Here is a 20,727-nt window from a genome sequence, read left to right as displayed (position 1 = left end):
TCCCCTGGAAATCATCTAACCCAGATTAGGATGCTGGGACAATAAAGCATGCATCTTCAAGTCCCAGATCCTATAGCAAAATGGATGGCGTATGGTTAAGATTCTCTCCATATCCATTAACTAGGTCAGTAAGAGGTAGTGGCCTCTATCACTTAGGTCACCGTTAGAAAAATCCCTCTTGTTATACAAATCAAAGAAATATGTGGTATAATTCATATTTTGGCCATATACCTTTCCATAATAATTCCAGCCATATCTCTGCTTATTCTATGGCGAAGGCAAACAAATGGTCCCTCAGCAACAGGGAGCAATTGTATAGCTCCCAAAATAATAATACTGATGTTCTCATGATTGGTATGTATGTATATGTGTCTTAGGCACTTGGGTAGAGGTTCGCAGTTAAGAAATGATTCTATGGGGATCCCTAGCAGATAGTTTAATTGCATACTTTGCTTTCCTAGACTTCAGACTTATAATATCACATAATGTATTACCGTAAGTTCTATTTTTATGCCTTTTATTTTATCAAACTGTTATTTTTGCATTGTATGTATTTGTCTGTTTAACTTCTTACACTTTTTGTATGATAACCCCTTTTTGTTTGTAAGCACTGTCATTTTTGATATTAAAACTTCAATTTAATTCTTTTGTTCTAGTAATATTGTATTTGGGCAAAGTCCAAGCTAGGTGTTTTGTCAGCTATACTGTTTATATGACAAGCGGTTGCAGCTGAAATTCACTCATGTTCTGCAGGGCGGAGAGCTGTCAAGGGACAGTCCAGTGTGACCCGACAGGTTGCCTTCCTTAAGTTCGTGACCCTGACAGTGCTCTGAAAATGCAATTCTATTCAGTTTGAACTTTGATCTTTGAATCACTCTTTCTCTTTTGCTCTCTAGGGCGTGCTCTCCAACATCTCCTCTATCACTGACCTTGGTGGGTTTGATCCTGTGTGGCTCTTTCTAGTAGTAGGAGGAGTAATGTTTATCCTGGGTTTTGCAGGATGCATTGGAGCTCTCCGGGAAAACACTTTCCTTTTGAAATTTGTAAGTATATTTAAGTGCATTGTATATTTCATTGAAACCACAGTAAAAGATGGGATCATTTTTGGAAAGTATTCAATTAAAACACTTGAAAAGTATATGATGATTCGGTTCTCATAAGATCACAACAGTAAAGTAACATTTGAAGTGGATTTCTAGTCTTGGTTATAATACTAATATAGCTGCCATTGAGAAAGCCAGTGGGCGAAACACGTGTTGGGGCTACACAGTGCACACCCGGTATCCTGGTATGGTAATGACTTTCTAGTATTGTTTTAGAGCCGTTCATGTTAGCAAGCTAAGGCTTGTATATAGCTGTTTTCTACCTCTAGTTACTAGGTCTCCTACTCCATACTGATTCATTTTATTCCCTATGGCACTTTGCTTGTTCTATGTGTGGCTATGCACTGTTTTTAATCACGTATTCCCATTGTATAACTACCATGCTATGTAAATTTGCTGTTATTAATAATTTTTTGCATAACTAATAAAATTTATTTAATATTTACAATTGTTTGTGAGCATAGTACCAATTTGTATTTTTTGATACTTACATTTTGGGGCATAGGATTTTGCAGTGGCATTTGGATTTGGTGCCCATATCCTTAGCTCCCCCATCTGTTGGATTTAATATAGCTGCCATGTCAGGAGTGCTATTGAAATTTCATGGAATCATATGCATAAAAATGATAGCACACAATAAGGTAACATTTCTGATCCACTGCTACTTACCTAGCATAAGCAAAATTCTCCTTACAAGAGCTGCTTTTTGTAATCGGCTTTGTTTCTTCATGAAGACATTTAACATCCGGATATCATTCTGGAAAAAGGGATTCTATACAATCCCCAAAATATAAGCACCTTGAATTTCTTTGAGAATCCATAAAAAAGCTAAAAGTATAATTAGACAATATCCGACAATGGCCTGAGGACTTTGTAAGGAAAAGGTGGAATAACAATAGTGATGTAACAGGCTGGACTCCAGCAGAACCAGTACCAGAATGATGCAGTGCATCACTGGCTCCTTCCAAGTCATCTTCCACAGGGCGGAATCACAGTTATTGATGGAATGAAGAAAATTATTATAGAACACTTAAACATCTAGATGTCTTTGACTGTACTATCATGTTTTTATGTTGTAGTTTATATAAATACTGCATACACATATATCCATAAAGACAACACATCAACAGACAATGCATCTACAGACATGTATAGACATCTACATCCTCAGAGTTGGCACTTGACTCCCAGTGTAATAAGAATCCTTCGTCTGGTTTTTGAGCTCAGTTTTTCCTGAACCTGAAACCCTGAACCTGTACCTAAGCCTGTATCCAGACTGAGCTGGTAACCTGAACCCCAGTCTGAACTGGAACCTAGTTCTAAGCCTGAGCTGAGCTGTACCGTCTGCTCTGGAATCCTGCCTGACCTAGAACCCTGTATTGTGTTTGACCTGGAACCCTGAACCCAAACCTTGTTTCCGAACTCCAAATCTTTTATCCTTTAAGATCTTGAACCCTGAACACAAATCTGATCCGGAACTCTGAACCTCTATCTGAGCCTGTTCCCTCTACCATTTTCTATACCCTGTATCCCAATCCTGAGCCAGCACTCTGAACTAAACTAAACTTGTACTCCAATATTCTAGTGTCTGCATATTTTTCTGATTTTATGATAACCGGATTTTTTAAATTGTCTGATGCTGAATGGTAGATTTGGCGTAGTTTAAAGGGAGTCTTTTTTTTGTTTGTTTTTTTTTGTTTTTTGTTTAAAGGGAGTCTTCTACCACCACTAAGTGTTATGTTGTGATTTCCAACATGCGTGTATTATTTTTGCCTACTATGCCATTTCCAAGATATCCTTATATTCCCAATCTTTATGCTAATTTTGGTTAGTGTGCCAAGGTTGTGCCTTCAACACCTGGAACATAGCAAATTCCCTGCATATCTGATGGAGAGGGAAGTGATACAGACAGGAAAAGTCGTGATTCGGGGGCTAAGGACACAACCTTGGTATACCAAGCCTAATTTGCATACAGATTTAAATAGGAATGTCTCTGAAACACCATAATTAATCATGTAAATCATAAAGGAAGCCATTTTACAACATTTTGTGTGTTCACTCGTATAAAATGTTTAAAAATGTGTTTCATTTTGTAATGTGTTTGAGACATTTCTTTTATTTAGTAGGAACACTTTTTCCATTGCAGTTATTTCATATGGTTAAAATATTTTTAGCCTTTTCATTTCCAATAGAGATGAGCAGACCCAATTTTTGCATTTGGGTTCAGCCCATGTGGCTTGTACATATTGCCGGTTTGCTGGCCAAACAGCCAAGCCAACAAATTAACACCCATAGCAACTAGTCAGTTTGCTGGATTAGCTGTTTGGTTGGCAATCCTGAAATAGGTGAGGGTTGCACAGGCTCAACCTAAAACCTGAACGCAAAAATAGGTTCTGCTCATCCAACAGTTAAATCATGAGAAATCATATGGTCAGAAAGGACACAAGAATAAATGCAAGAAATATATGCTTTTTCTACAGGACTTAATTAGATAGTTACAAAGTTATTTACTTTTGTGCTACATAATTATAACTTTTAATGCCTTTTTCAGCAGGGACATTCAATGGAATACTACAACTAACTGTTGGTCTAATTGGTTGTCTAACTGTTCTGCTCCATAACAATGGATAATGGATAAGGCACAATGGATATTAATATTAATGGTACTTTTAAGTCCTGCTAAATCTTCCCTACACCATTGGAAAATTTTAAGGAAAACAACCATTGATATAAAACTAAATTAAGCTAAATACACTTACCTTTAGTCCCCCTCTCCAGGATCCCAGTGTTGTCTTTTTTTAATCTTGACATGCCAGGATCGCTGTAAAAAAAAGTTAGAAAAAGCAAAAAGGAGAGCAGGGACGTGCTGTGGGCTGTTAATTATTCACACCTCTTTCGTGATGTCATCTTGGTCTTCCATGCTGGAGAGGTAAGGGAAATCAGGTGAGAGGCCTGAATTCAAGCCTCCTGCAAGATGTCTCCCTTTCCCATGCTGGAGAGGAAGGTGAGTTCACGCAAGAGACATGAATAATTAGCAGCCCGGAGTGCAGGACATCACGTTTACAGCAATTCCTGGCATGTCAAGGTTATAAAAGACAAGCGCAAAGATCCTGGTGAAGAGGACTATAAGTAAGTGTATTAGGTTAATTTAGTTTAATATTGATGGTCGATTTCCTTTAGGATAAGCTTTCCATGCGGTGTAATAACTAGAGTGGATTCCGCAAATTGAACTTATGTTCAAGTAAGAAACAAATATTGTACTGTTTATCAGCCCAGTATCAGAAATGGCACACTTTACTGACAAGGCTTATGGTACCCCCCATAGTTGTACAATTTCTTTTTATGCTGGCAAAGGAAGTGTTCTTTCGCAAAGGGGTCTTAATGGGTAAAGTTACTACCTATGATAAGGCTGCTGCATATGGACCACCCTGCTTCCTATTTTGCTGTTAAAAGGCAAGCAGGACCAACAATATTTACATAAAAAATATAAAAACAACTGGAGCTCAATGGGGGTAATTTACTAAGGGCCCGAATCGCGTTTTACCATCGGGTTACCCGAATTTTTCCGTTTTGCGCAGATTTTCCCTGAATTGGCCCGAGATTTTGGCGCAATGGCGCCGGCGAGCACGCGGTAGAAATCGGGGGCGTGGCCGAACGAAAACCCGACGGATTCGGAGAAACTGCTGCATTTAAAAAAAGGGTTGCTGGACACGCGCTTACCTGCACTCGGCCCGGATTGGTGAACTCCGATTAACTTCAGCGCAGCAGCGACACCTGGTGGACGTCGGAGGAACTGCCTTAGTGAATCGCAGGAAGATTCGATCCACCGCAGAGAACGCGCCGCTGGATCGAGAATGGACCTGGTAAGTAAATCTGCCCCAATGTGTCCGATTATAGCACTCTTCAGACCAAATTAATTAGATGCAAAGACATCAGGACTCCAAATCTGGAATAGATTCACATTCAGGCCACAGGCTCGCCGTGTGATTTTTCATCTTCTTACTGTGTCTTCACTATAGGAGATAATGCACAAAAATATCATAGCCTGTACAGGTAGTTTTATAAGTCTTCTTTAATGGTCATATACTTACATTTATTAAAACATAAAATGCATAAAAAATTACATTGATGTGTTTGCTGGTCATCCATGCCCAACCCTGGGTTTTCCCACAGAAAAATGCATACTGGCGAAACCCAGGGTCGGGCGTGGATGTCCAGCAAACACATTTATCACCTTTAAAGGAGACTTATAAAACTACCAGGCTATGTTATGTTTGTGCATTATCTCCTAAAGTGAAGACAAAGTGATGAAGGAGATCTCAGCATTCCCCAAAGATACCACTAGAAGACTATTTCTCTTTATGTGTTTCTAATTTCTCTGAAAAAACAATAAGATGTCGGCTGTCTGCCGGTTAAACTCGCTGACTCTTTGAAACTTTACTAGCTAGTAGCCATGTGTTAAGATTAGATAAGTTGTGCGCCTCCAGCATTAACTTAATGGCTAATATACATTATGTAACGTATGTATTGTGATTTGACCAGTCAGAAGAAGACTGTATTAGACCCTTGTAGTAACCAATCAAAAGTCTGATTGAAAATTAACCAATCAAAGGTGTTATTTAGACTAAGCAATAGTTTGAATGTATGTTAACCAATTATAATGGTAATTTAATTCGTTACACCCGGAACACCCTGCTAAGGGGATGTGTAAATAAAGGGCCTGGACCTGAGTTCTACACCTACATGTTGAACTCCGTTATTCCTTCGTTGCAACATCATTCACCTACAGCACATGACCAGATCCCCTGTGTGGAACACCTTATCTGCTTCAACAACAGTAAGAAGATTTGTGTACAAAGAGAGAAAAATCTGTGGTCCTGTGAGCCTGTGGTCTGAATGTAAATCTATTCCAGACTTGGAGTCCTGAAGTCTTTGACAAGGGATACATGATGAATTATGAGCTATAATCATACACATTGAGTTTCAGTCGTTTTTCTATTTTTATTGCTGAGAGATGGACTTCAGGACTGATTCATGACTGAATAGCTCCATGAGTGAAGACTTTATATGGGTATATGTGAACACAATTTGTAATATTAATATGTACTCAGAAAGCTAGAAGCTTATTTATCTGTGAGTAGCATCCCTAACAATTAAATCTGGATAGTTACCATACAGGAGAGATACCTTCTCCGAAGTATAAGGCAAGAATATAAGGAAATCTCCACTGCTAACTCTGTCTCAATCCCAAATACTGTAGCAGGAATATATCTGCTTAAGGATATCAGAAAAGTTTTTTCTCAGATTTTGATGCATGCCATGGATTTTGAGCTTCTATTCATCAATTGGAGTTTGCACATGGAATCCACATGCAGATAGATTTCTGTATGTAGGTCTGTAAAATTGACCTAAAAACTCTATATGACTCTATCCAATTTAATGAGTGGTTCTCTATGATTACTAATGCTTTGAAAATAGTGCAAATAGGAGAACTTGCAAAAATCTTTCACAATTTTAAGATAGAAAATTCTGCAACTGCCAGGTACCTTATCTGTGACATTCAATGATAACATCAAGCTAGTGGCGACTCAGCATGTAAGAAGCAATCTAATGTCTACATGGTATACATACAGAGAGCAATAACTCCTTTGTCATTTCTTTCCAGTTTTCAGTTTTTTTGGGAATCATTTTCTTCTTGGAGCTCACGGCTGGTGTTCTGGCATTTGTTTTTAAAGACTGGATTAAAGATCAGCTGTATATATTCATCAACAGCAACATCAAAGCCTACAGAGACGATATTGACCTTCAAAACCTCATTGACTTCACACAAGAATATGTATGTAATAATCTGGCATGCAGTTATTTAATCTTTATATTAAATGTTTATCAATCCTTGGATGTTACTCTATGAAACAAAATAATACTTGACTCATAAGTATAACATTGTAGAAAACTGCCCTTCTTTCCAAAGTCAGTGTGCAAAGAGAACAATACCTGAAAGGCCTGAATAATTTGAAATTAAAATTCCTGCGTTGTATTTATCCATCTTCATTCAGGCGCTGATGCATTTCAGCAACATTTCTGCAATGCTATGTGTTCCAATGTATGGTAATAAGGCCTCTTTCACACAAACGTGTGAAGAACCGATATATACGTCCCCATAGTAGCCTATGGCAGTACAATTTGTATCAAGGTACCATCCAAGGGAAAAAGATAGAGCATACTTTCCTGTGTTTATGGCTGGGCGCCATGCATTGCTGTGGGGGCACAGACACTTAGCGCCATAGCCATCAAACTTATTGCAACTGACAAATCCTGCAAGCACTGAAAAGTTGAATGCTGCACCCATAATCCATCACAGTTGTAAACTGAAATGGATTGCTGCTACATGTGGGCTGTACAGTATTGCGTTGGCATAGCTTGACAGTTATACTGCAGCTTCATTACTGGAACAGATGCATCAATAAAAGTCTTTTTTGGTGGCTCCTAATCGCATGGTTAGAGACATCAGTGGAACAAGTATAAAGACATCTAAAAGGTAATGTGTGTGGTTTGTGGGGTGGTTCCCTGGTGACAGGTTCTTGTTAAGTTAAAAAGACATGGTGATTAATTAATGGGAAGGAAAAACAAATGAAATAAATTGTAAAAGATAAAACTGGGAAGATTGTACAGGGGTTAACTCACAAGGACTTTAAAAAGTGTTGTCTACATAAGTTTATTATTCCTGGATAAAGAATGCCAGCAGTGTCCTAATGGTTGGAGCATCTCCACTGCTTTTAGTTAAAATTTGGAAAACAAGTTCCTCTTGATTGCTGGATCTCTTCCAGACTGGAATGATGACTTGTCTCCAAATTGCTGAGCTTATCTTGTGGTAACAACAGCTATCTGTAGAAAAGGGAAACAGATGAAGAGAACTATTTTATCTAAGCTCAAGGATAAGAGCCAGGAGTTATTTGGGGCTTCAGATAGTAACTTCTAGTCATCAATCATTTTGTAACATAATCATGTTAAACAGTGAGCATTATCTGTCAGGAAACTGGATTTCCATCTGTTCCTTTTAACTTTTCAGGCATAAAACTTAGTTAAACGTTGCATAAATGTATTGCTTCAGTGCGTGATGTGCCATTATTCAATCCATATTCATATCCAAAAGTTTATTTTTATAGCATCACATTCAATGCCACTTTACAATTGTGTTATTGTCCCTTTAAGACACTGTCAGTGTCATTACTGTACAAGAAATCTCTGAGGTAAAGTTCTTCTACATCCAATGAATTAGTTTCCTGCACATCCTTCCTGAATTACTTCTGAGAACATCACTGATGTACTGGCCATAATTACATCTCCTGAGCTCATCAGCGTTGTTTCGATATAAATCTAAATTCCAGATTTTCATTGATAAGGGAAACTTAATTACCAAAATAAAAATGACCTTTTTCCAGTAAATTAATTTAGTGAGGACCGAACAAGCGGAAATCCCTTATCATTCAGCACAACATGGAAACAGCACTTTCCCTTTGCTTCAATCAATAACAGTCCTGGGACCACGAAGGATCACATATTGTCTATGGAGTACTCAATTAAAGCTGGTGACACATGGGGCAATTTTGCTTTGGTTTATGACCAATAGTTTCTTCCACAGTTTTAAACAGCAGTGATGGGGATACCTGCCAAGGTTGGATTCGGCTTCCTGAATCTGCTGAAATAATAAACATACTAAAAATTCAAAACCCATAGTGGGTACCATGTTTCTGCTGCAGGTTTTCATCATAGCCTGGGGATAGGATGTATCACAGCATATAGGTAGGATTTGAATCCACTGCTAATGCAAATTGCAGAGATTTTGTTGCAGACTATTCCATTGTGACTAATGCACAGCGAAGTCGCTCTGTGTGTTACCGAATTCAAGCTTGATTTTGTCTTCTTTTTAGATGTTAAATTTCTAAAAATAAGAATAAAATAAGCAAATATATACACTTATATTTGCATATATATGTACCATTGACTTCTATTCTAAACCAAATACTTTTTTACAGTCAAAGAAACACAACAGGGTGGGTTTTAGAAAGCTAATGGCATCAAATAAACCTGAGGAAAACTTTGGTACATCAGTATGGATAAAAAATGTGGAAAATTAATTAAAAAAAGGAGCCTGCACATTCTGGAGACTATATCATACCTATATGTTTTACCCCCGGACTGGGTTGCTTATCCTAATTAATCAGTTGGAAAACTCTATGTGCAGGGTCCTTGCATATGTCATATGCCCTGCATCGTACAACACAAGTTGTTTTAATAAATAGTATAAAAAATATGGTATTGTACAATACATCTGTGTTGTTTTCTGCTTCTGTCCGCAGTGGCAGTGCTGTGGAGCATTTGGAGCTGATGACTGGAATCTGAATATTTACTTTAACTGCACAGATGCCAATGCTAGCCGGGAGCGCTGTGGTGTGCCATTCTCCTGCTGTACTAAAGATCCTGCTGTAAGTTACTTCTATTAATCCCAGAGTAGGGAATCCATTCTTTCACACCCCTGACACTGGGACCATTCAAAGTTTTTCATTTATTTCCTCATGCACTTTTGTATCATTATATTATAATGTAATATGTGACCAACATCTTCTTTTAACTGTAAGTCCAAATGTAACTTTTATTTGATTAGTCAGAAACCTGGCGTGATGTTACAATTAAAGAGCATGTGTAATTTTGCACATCTACACCGTACACAGGTGCCACCAAATACTTGCTTACACCTAACTTGTCTAATAAATTACTTTGAAGCACCTTATATGAAGTCCCAACAAATATGAGGGTTATGGGTGGGATTTATCATGCGCAGGTGCATAAATGTAATGATGAAGTCCTCAGCCCTCGGGACGCCTCCTGATGTATCTGGAGGCCGGACTGTGCAGTGTAGAATTGTACCATAACCCGAGAACTTTCAGTCATGAAAGCTATAGCGAGAGCGCAGGGCAGGAACTTGGCCATATCTCCTTCATGCCCCTCCTCTCCTCCAATGTGTCCATCGTGCAAAGTGACCATCTGGCATTCAAGGTGCAGTGTGGGAATCTGTGTTCCAGACTATGTCTTTGTTTTTTTAAAGGAGAATATTATAACATGCCAATGAAAGAATCACAAACAATTATTGTAAATATGGGTAATGACTAGTTGATGTTTTGTTTGGTGTAATACAGCTTCGAATAGAGACTGTTTGTCTCCTCCCATCATTTCTCATTTATTTTTTGGGTCAGCAAAATCATTGTGGGTGTATCCATAATGTTCATTCTGTTCATAGTGAGGCAGTTGAAGCCCAATGTTTTTGCACAGGTTTTGGCAAATGTCCACATTTTTCAGTGTCCAGAGCAGAAAAGTCTTGAAAGATAAGTTATTTTTAGACCTCCTTTCTATGTTCATAAACATTTAATAGTTTTTTCTTAGTGGCCTTATGCATGTGTATTCTGTGATGACCTGCTTTGGGCAGATTCCCCTATTATTGAGGGGTGGCCTAATTCTGTGTGCCCTCTCGATGGCCATTACTTAGGTGGTGCATCCAGATGCAAATACTGGGGATATCGCTTGTAAGAAATGTGAAAAGGACACTGCTCATCACTGTCTCTGCGATTCCCATTAATCCTAGGCTGTTCTTTTTATCCCTATTATCTAGGTCATCCAGTACTTCCCATGATCTGACATCAGCTGTTTCGCCTTTTTGGTTTGGCACAAAAAGTGCAATAGTAGATTCCCCAGTGGAAACTCGTGTTTCCAGTTCAGCTGTCCTGAGCCTGTTTGATGTGTACTCGCACTAGTATACTTCTGCCAAAGCGAGTTAGAAGCAGAGGAGAAAAAAACTAGTTGGGTGACAGCATCTTGTGTCAGGAGCTCTGGAAAGAATCGGGCTCCTCAGTGAAAGGGTATTTGGCATCAAGTTTACTGTGCTTCACTTTTAAATCTGTCCTTGTCTTGCACTTTGGAAGGTACTTTTATGGACAGCTGGATTTTACATTTGTGAAATCATTGAATATTTGGGTGGAACTGCGAAAAAAGTGATGTTAGTGTGCTTAGAGCAACACTTGAAAAAAGTTTTCATTGTTCCTGGTTTCCCATTTACTTTGCAACTATTACAGTGTTGAAAGTTCTTAATAATTGAGGTGGCCCTTTGGGCAAGATGACTGAGCAAAGCAGACAGCTAGAGAGAAAGATCTTTTCTGGGTTTTACCTGCTTTTAGGGCAGTTGCCATCACATAAGGCTGAGGGCTAACCAGGGCTGTGTTGGTTGGTTTGATTGTTCATGCTGGTGATAAACTTAGAGTTAGAACAATGTCAGGCTGGTCAGATCCTGACGATCTATAAGGAAAATATCAAACTGGCCCTACAGGATATTTCGTTTATGATTAATATAAAAATAGTTTCCTTGGTCACAAATGTTTTGGTCTAGGTTTAGCACATGAGGCAAAATATAACCTGGCCTGAACATGACACATGGCTCCTCAGCTGCTGATTAGCTGGGCCAAGAGTTTTACTTCTTCTATGACAAAGGACATTTTCCTATATAAATTATATCCTGAAATTAAGATAGAAAAAATCTATAACTTATATCAGTTTCATATGACAGGTAAAATAAAAAGTGCACTGTATTATTAATAATACCCGGAAGATAACTGAACTTTAAAGAACAATGGATTTAAGGTGTTCTGGACAAGCATCTATTTTAAAGAAATGCACGTTACATGTATAGGCGGTCCCCTACTTAAGAACACTCGACTTACATATGACCCCTAGTTACAAACGGACCTCTGGATATTGGTAATTTATTGTACTTTAGTCCTAGGCTACAATAAACAGCTGTAACAGTTATCACAGGTGTCTGTAATGAAGCTTTATTGTTAATCCTGGTTCTTATGACAACCCAACATTTTTAAAATCCAATTGTCACAGAGATCAAAAAAGTTCTGGCTGGGATTACATTGATAAAATATACTGTTCCGACTTACATACAAACTCAACTTAAGAACAAACCTACAGACCCTATCTTGTATGTAACCCGGGGACTGCCTGTACCAATATATATACCAAGATAATGCAAACTTTTCATATTTCTATACTATTGATATTAATATGTTCATTTTTATCATTAATAGGAAGATGTCATTAACACTCAATGTGGCTATGATGTCAGGCAAAAGTCAGTAAGTATCACTCATTACTTGCAATTTACATGTATAGATTTAATTTCTAAAGAATTAAAATGTGTGCAAGTTACATGTGACATTAGAAAACTTTATAGGGATGTACAATATTTCCACTGTGTAAATGTATTTGGTTTCCCTTATGTAAGTAATTTTATTCTTCTGTAGGAACTTGACCAGCAAGCGACAATACATACCAAGGGCTGTGTCCCTCAGTTTGAGAAGTGGCTGCAAGAAAATTTAACCATTGTGGCCGGGGTATTTATAGGCATTGCATTACTACAGGTAAGAGCCGTTAATACTCAAGATGTAACACCAGGTGACCATAAATACCAATAATGATAATTAAGGTTGGGTTTCCAAAATAGCCTAACAATGTTGGAATCAAATAGATTAGGGAGTAAAAACTCCCCTGTGTTCACTACACATAGATAGAAGCATCAGGATCATAGTTTCCAGAGGATAATGAATACAAATGTTATATCTAATGTGTGTTTTTTTTGCATTCAGAATTGGCAGGGTTGTTTGATCATGTTTCCTCTTGCCTTGGTGTCACCTCCCACAAAATAATACTCATCTAGTGCCCCTTTGTCACTGTATTACAGTAGCTTGTAATTCACTGTGCTATCCAGGAGTCCTCATGTATAATCACAGAGTCGGCAAGAAGGAAGCCCTTGTTTTGTCATGTGAACACATCTGACAAAAAGTCCCAGTAGATTCATTGCAGCTATTAACTGTAATTAATCTAAAGTCTATAATGGTAATTAACTTTGGGTGGTCTAGACAGTCAGCCGGGATTACATCATGTGCTACCAGATTTCACCATAGAAATATTATAGACAGATTCCCATGGATAAAACTTTTAATAAAAATCTTACTAGCTACCATAAAATGTAATGTAAGGGGATAATATTGGTGTATAATGTTCCATCCCCTATACAGACAATAACTGTGAAAGAAATTATAAATCCAGAAACCTAGATAATGTGATAAATGGACCATGGGTGCTTTATTGTTTCCTGATAAAGTACACAATGGGTCACATTTATTAAAGTGTTCACACTGTGACTGCACGTTGCTCGGCCCACCACAAAATTCTGCACCTAAAGAGGCGTTTCGGTGCCGATTTTAGATCAAGCACCACATTTATTGACATAAATATATGTTAAAGGTGCACCAAAAGAAAAGATGGTGCACACTTCCAGTGAGGCAAACTGCATCTAGCGTACTTTGATAAATGTTGGCGCAAATGTAGTATAAACTAACTTCATCAGATCTGCCTTTACATCACCATTAATTCCTGATATGGAAAGGGTTAAATGTACCCATTCTTTGTTGATTAAAGCCAACCACTAAAGATAAACCTCTTGTAATGATTTCTTCCCAATGATCTACTCCGCAACCATAGAATTGGGACCATTGAATTTATGCACTGGTACTCATACTAAACAGTAGATGAAATGAACCATCTCAGCCCAGGATTACATCCATAGCTTTTCTTGTAACAGTAGAAGTTTTCTTAATATATATCAATGTAGGTATATTCAGGTTTTGTATCATAATTTATATATCAGCTAAGTGTAATAAGGTGTTTTACAGAAAATAGGTGGCACACACCTGCATGTAAGTGTGGTTGGTTTACAATCATTCATGCTGGTGGTAAATGTCCTTTAAAGAGGTTGTTCACTTTCAGCAAATATTTGATATTGTTTGTGTAACGAAAAGTTATACAATTTTCCAATATACTTTCTGTATCAATTCCTCTATGTTTACTCCAGTGGATAGAAATCTGTCCATAGTCATGTGATGTCATACAGGTGCATGAGCCGTTATTATCACACAGCTCTGATTACTCTCTTTGTTCATAGCAGCTCCTGCACCTGTGTGACTTCACATGACCATGGACAGATTTCAAAGTAAGCAGCTCCTAGTGCTTGAACAAACACCGCAGTGTTAGATATCGTTACCGGAGGTTTCCAGTAACGCTATCACTCTAACACTGCGGCATAGTACAATGTAATCCTTGGACCGCTCGCAAAGCAGTCTGATGTATTCATCAGGGGGCGGGCTTGGGGTCGTGGTTAGGGGCGGTGACTGCCGCATGATACGCGGCAGTTACCACCGGCCTATGCAGCGAGCGGGGCGGTCCCTCATGAATGAATCGGACCGCTTTGCAAGCGGTCTGATAATTACATTGTACTCCGCCGCCGTGTTAGATATCGTTACCGGAGGTTTCCAGTAATGCTATCCTTCTAACACCGCAGCGTTTGTTTAAGCACTAGTGCCGCCTAGTGCTAAAATTATGGGTGACAGGTCCTCTTTAGTCCCTTTCCAGCATTCTCTTTACTCTGTAGTGCGAACAGTTAAACTGTGATACAAATCACAATAGCTAGGCATGGATGAATGCCAGTGTAATAACACATACCATATATCAAATTCTCTTTGTTCACTGCAATATATGGAATACAAACACACTGCTGCAAAGAAATGCATCAGTCATCACTCCCCTGTTTATCTTCCAAGTGTGACTTTGCTTGGAATAAGTTACACAGTGACAGACCTCCTCATTATTTTCTACGCTATCCATATTAACAAGATAGAGGTAACAAGTTCACTTTATATTTCTCTCTAATATGAGGGTATTATCACATATTTTGAGTAATTGTCCTTAGAAGAAGAATGATGCTATTTATTCCTTGTTCTTGCAGCTGCACATGACTGTTTTCCATTTGGATGACAACTTTGTTCCCCTGTGAGATATAATGTGACTCATGTAGAGTCATGGGATGAAATCATAATCATTAAATTCACTGGCCGGTTGTAAACCTTGTTCACACTTGGATGTTGTTAGGCATGATTCCATTGTTAGGCATGAATCCATGAAGCACAACTAATATTTTTTGATATTTTGGTTATTCTTCCAGCTGACCAAATTAAAACCTACATTTTTTAACATAGTTGTTCAATAATGAGTAAAAAGACAAAAGAATAAAATGGGTTGGACAAGCTTAAAGGGGTTCTCTATCTTTAAGTTATTGATGACTTATCCATAAGGTCGGCACGGTGGCTGAGTGGGTAACACTTCTGCCTTGCAGCGCTTGGGTCCTGGGTTCGGGTCCCACCCAAGTCAACATCTGTAAAGAGTTTGTATGTTCTCTCCGTGTTTGCGTGGGTTTCCTCCAGGACCTCCGGTTTCCTCCCACACTGGAAAACATACTGGTAGGTTGTTTAGATTGTGAGCCCCATGGGGACAGGGACCGATTTGGCAAACTCTGTGCAGAATTGCGGAATCTGTGTGCGGTATATAAATAAAGAATTGTTGTTATTAAGATAGGCCATCTAAGGATTGATTCCTTTATTGATTTAGCGCACACAATCATTTCCGTAAGACCCTGCACTAAGACAGATGTTCGTCTTTCTTCCCATGTAGCAAGTGGCGCCTGGAGCTGCAACTGGGCTGTTTTTCATGTTTTGGAAATCGCTGTTAGGCCTGTCATGGTCATCCAGCACAATGTTGGGAGTAGCCGGAAGCCATCATTCACTTAGGTGGCAGCCACGGCCATAGTTACAGCTTCTGACCACTATAGAGGAACTAAAGCTAGGCTCCAATATATGTGTGTCAGGAACAGCTAATTGACATGTATTATATAGGAAGCACCCCTGGGCAACAACCCCTTTAAAATGAACAAGATTTATATGTAAATCATCCAGCAACAGCCACGGTAATAAATTGGTTCCATTTTCAGATTCTCTCATCAGATTTCAAGCATAACTAAACTTTTAACACAATTGCATAAATAAATAGTGCAGATGCCGAACATAAACTTTTTTCATATACTTTATTAAACTAATATGTTCCCATGTCCTTCTTTTTCCTCTGCCTTTCTTCTTAATTTAAGCAAGTTGTGTAAATCAGCTTTTGGTCCAGTACTTATCTGACAGCTCAGAGATAGAAGCACTTGATGAAATGTCTAAGGCGATATAAATGTCTAATGGAGATATTTGTGTGGTCAATAGATAAAAGTTATTATTGTGTATGTATTGTAATTTGTATATGAATATGCTTTGCTTTACTTATGTATTTCTGTCCCCACCCTGCAGATATTTGGCATATGTCTGGCCCAGAATTTGGTGAGTGACATTGAAGCTGTCAGAGCCAGCTGGTAAAGCTATTCCTCTAGAGACAAGCTCTGTAGAAGACACTGGAAGCAGATACCCAGCCTGGCAGCCCAATACCATGGTTCAGGGCCAAGAATGTTCACATCCCATTTCTGAGTGATGTAGGAGAATTCCTTGGCGACTTTTTCATAACTAATGGCACAAGCTAATAGCTCGGATCTTTCCCATGCAACAAAGCATTAGTGCTTTTTACAGAGGAGCGATTGTGAGCACAGACAATCCCGGAGCTTTTATTGTGTTTTTGATTGCATGTGGTAAGGTCTACAGAATATTCGTGATAAGAACATTATCTCACCATCGTGCAGCACACAATGAATGCACATGTTTTATTTTATTGATAGCACAATGGTCACATGTGATCAGTCTGGTAAGTTCCCCGAGCACCCCATTAGATAAGTTAGTCACTTCACAATTTGTATGTACTTTGTATGATGTTTTCTGCAGTGTAACCATTCACCTATGGCAGGAAGAAGACACTTACGTGACCATTGCACCAGTCATTGTGTCTGTATAGAACACATACTACAGTACCTTCACATTAAAATATGCACAAAATTAGAAGTGTGGTAGAGAGAATGAGGAAGATCAATGACAACACACAGCACTGTTTTATTAATGATTAACTTTGTGAATATTTGACTCCCTCGAAAGTGGGGTAGTAATATTTGACAGCTGAGAAAATGGAGATGATTGGGTTTATGCTTTTTGCAGTCATCTGAAGTCTTCTAAGGGCTTTGATGTTAATATCAAATCTATTTCCTTGAGCTTTTTAGTTTTCACAGCAGGATACTGATTTAAAACTACATTTTTATAGGAAACATTAAAAAGGTATCTTCACTATTGGTTTCCTGGCAACACTAGAGCTTTCCGTGTCAATGACTACTTATTATTATTATGGTGATAGTAACAGACTCCTTTAAGGTAGGACTACACATCATCTCTGGCAGTGACACGTCATCTTGCCTGAATCACATCTGGTAAAAAAAGGAATACAGTTATGAATGCAAGCTGCAAATCCCAGCACAAATCTGATAGTCCCAATCATAAGCAGTTGCACATTTAGATTTCTGGTGCAAAAAAAGCCAATAATATGCTAAATTTATTGGTAGGAGTGTTGCCTCTTACAGGCTTTGGCCCAATGTGTAATAACAAATTTTAAATTAAAAATGGTTTATAGCGTTGATAATTTTACTCCATTATGTATTAACTTAAGTAACACTTCCTGCTACTCCACAGCGGAGGGATTTATACAACTTGTATAAAGCAATTGTATGCCAAGTGGTACTGACTATTTTATTTACTGATGTGTAAACCATTATTTAATGCCTGAAAAACAGGAAGTATACAGACTTTTATTCTACAAAGCACATGTGTATTTGTTGTGTTTGTAGTAAAGGAATTGGAATGATTCAGTATAATGGTCGATACAGGCCATGTGTTCTATTCCTGTAAGAAATCACTTTCCAAATATCAGGGGTAATAGAAGGAAAATTCTAGTTAAACCATTTACAAGAAACAAAATTACAAGAAAAATATAAAAAATATCTTTACTTCATGGATTCACTGCGGGGACTATCCTGACACTGTCTGGTCCCCACTGCACTGCACTTGCTGGTACAGAGGAGGAAGTACTGGGCAGAGGGGAACCAAACAGCAAGGGGTACAAAGTAACGAGGAACCCACGTAGGCAATATAAATTTCTTTCAGACATTTGGCTTTGGTTATTTTAAATATATATATTTTTTCAGTTGACATCACTGTAATATCAACATTCAGTTGAAATTAGGCTTGTAGGGATCGTGTCAGGCAGATCTAGCAAACCAAACCAAAGGTCCTACATCATTTTCTGTAGTGAGTTGCTCTACATGATGATATTGAGATGAGTCAGTGGCTCCTGTAAATTATAAAATGAACCCCCCTCCCCCCAGTCTGCATTGAAATACTGAGTCAGGCTGCAACACCCCCTTCCCACTGAGGCGTGCAGGGGCGTGTTTACACAATATAATTGGACCTCTGTAGCTGGGTTTATTCCACTGAATAATAACAAAAGTGCCATTAGGCAAACTTATACCCTTTTGCGCCACTTAAATATAACCTTTATTTGCTAAATTAAAATTGTAGATAGAGAACACTAAATGGCAAAAAAACTACCTCAGTGAGATTTTAACATTTTCAGGGTAAGGTATAGGCTACCAGGCGTGCTCCAGTGTATCCAACTAGCTCTCTGTGGGTTTTGTTGGCTGCTGGCTAGCTATCCCATCACTACCTCGTAAATCACAGCCCATTCACAATCAACAATTCACCATATAGCTCAGTCCTATTAATTCAATGACTCTCTCACTACTTGTATGTTAGGGCGATGTTTATGAGGGAGAGAGTCATTGTATTAATGACACAGAGAGCTAGTTGGATACACTGGAGCATGCCTGGTAGCCTATCCAGCTGAAATCCATAATAAAGACAGATCTATTAGGCAGTTCTGCATGTCCCATCACTTAAATGACTAATACATGTATAGGTGCTATTATTAACCAGGGGGTACTCCAGTGATTCCAAAACAACCCCCCTCCCCTCCAGCTTACAAGATTGTATAATGGAGGGATAAGGAGTACATCTCACCCTGACAAATAAGAGAACAATTGTTAAAAAAAAAAAATCTGAAATATATATTTTTCTCTCCCTTACCTTGAAAATGTTAAAATCTCATTGAGATAGTTTTTTTTTGCCATTAAGTGTTCTCTTTCTACAATTTTAATTTTCCAAATTAAGAATATGAATAAAAATTCACAGGATTACAATGCGCTGGGGGGTTCATTTTATAGTTCACAGGATTACAATGCGCTGGGGGTTCATTTTATAATTCACAGGATTACAATGCGCTGGGGGTTCATTTTATAGTTCACAGGATTACAATGCGCTGGGGGGGGGGTCATTTTATAGTTCACAGGATTACAATGCGCTGGGGGTTCATTTTATAATTCACAGGATTACAATGCGCTGGGGGTTCATTTTATAGTTCACAGGATTACAATGCGCTGGGGGTTCATTTTATAATTCACAGGATTACAATGCGCTGGGGGTTCATTTTATAATTCACAGGATTACAATGCGCTGGGGGTTCATTTTATAATTCACAGGATTACAATGCAGACTGGGGGATTCATTTTACAATTCACAGGAGTCACAGACTCATTTCAATATCATCATGTAGAGCAACACATTACAGAAATGGAGGTAGAACCTTCAGTTTGGGGGGCTAGATGTGCCTGACAGGTTTAATGGCATCACATTATGTCAATGATGGGAACAAAGAACATTTTCTTTCTTCTGTGCAGGTTAAGGGTTACTGAAAAATTTAGATTTTATACTTAGACCATAGAGCTAGAACATGTGGATGGATTCCTGGTTGGTCTCATCTCACTTGCTGTTGGAAGGTGAAAACCCATGTGGGACCCAGGGGACTTCTGTCTCTGGTACCAAAACCCAGCCTGGCTATTGTGTGTATGTCTCTGATTTCACATCTTAATGTTTTTGACCATGTTGTAAATATTGGACCTTTGAAAAGTGAAGGATTCTTCTGAAAATAGGATGACTATGTGAACAGCATGGGCCTTGTGCTAAGTCAATTGTATTAGGACTTGTTTACAGATCTGCCAGTTATTCTGCTCTGTTTTATACAGTTATATGACATGTACAGTTATTTATCACTTGTTGATCCTATTGTGAGTCATTCTGAATGTTCTCACTTCTTTTGAGGGCGATGGATGTTTTTTTTACCACTTTGACACATTGAAAGTACAACTGTACAGTTTTTAAAGAACCAGGCATCCAGTGCAGCCTGGCATTGTTAATAGTTGTAATTAATTAAATGCCAAAAATAAAGACAAGTTGTAGTGTGTATTGTGTTGTGTGTTCTTTGTTCACTTGTTACAAGCCTCATTACGATGCAGATAAATGTTGTAGCTCTTCCATGTGCTTTGCTTGCAGGACCATTAGCTTCATAGCAGCTGCTGACAGAGATAAATAAAACTCACATTATTGTCTGGAAGACAGCAAAGCCTCTTGTACTGCAGACACATTCATACAGATCCCTGTACACACCAGTCATTTTCTGATCTTAATGAGGAACAGTCATATTTTATATCCACCATCATCCAAATATTCACTTGATCAAAGTATAAATTAGGTTTATGAAGTCTATAAATAATACTTATTAATTATTAGTAGTAATTTATAGAGATAGATTTCCCACTGTC

The 20,727-nt window shown here is 38.3% G+C and overlaps 1 protein-coding gene across 1 annotated transcript in view; it reads left to right on the top strand.

Annotated features, from left to right (window-relative positions):
* TSPAN5 (tetraspanin 5) overlaps positions 1-20,369 on the top strand; it is an 82,633-nt gene extending 62,264 nt beyond the window's left edge. The window contains exons 3-8 of the mRNA XM_072118118.1: positions 897-1,043; positions 6,769-6,939; positions 9,464-9,589; positions 12,245-12,292; positions 12,461-12,577; positions 16,394-20,369. Of these exons, the coding sequence (XP_071974219.1) occupies positions 897-1,043; positions 6,769-6,939; positions 9,464-9,589; positions 12,245-12,292; positions 12,461-12,577; positions 16,394-16,459 (675 nt within the window). The 3' untranslated portion in view covers positions 16,460-20,369. The remainder of the gene's footprint in view (positions 1-896; positions 1,044-6,768; positions 6,940-9,463; positions 9,590-12,244; positions 12,293-12,460; positions 12,578-16,393) is intronic.
* The last annotated feature ends 358 nt before the right edge of the window (positions 20,370-20,727 follow it).

This window comes from Engystomops pustulosus, chromosome 1 (genome assembly GCF_040894005.1).
Source record: "Engystomops pustulosus chromosome 1, aEngPut4.maternal, whole genome shotgun sequence".
Classification (NCBI taxonomy): domain Eukaryota; kingdom Metazoa; phylum Chordata; class Amphibia; order Anura; family Leptodactylidae; genus Engystomops; species Engystomops pustulosus.
This window is presented reverse-complemented; position numbering and strand designations above follow the sequence as displayed.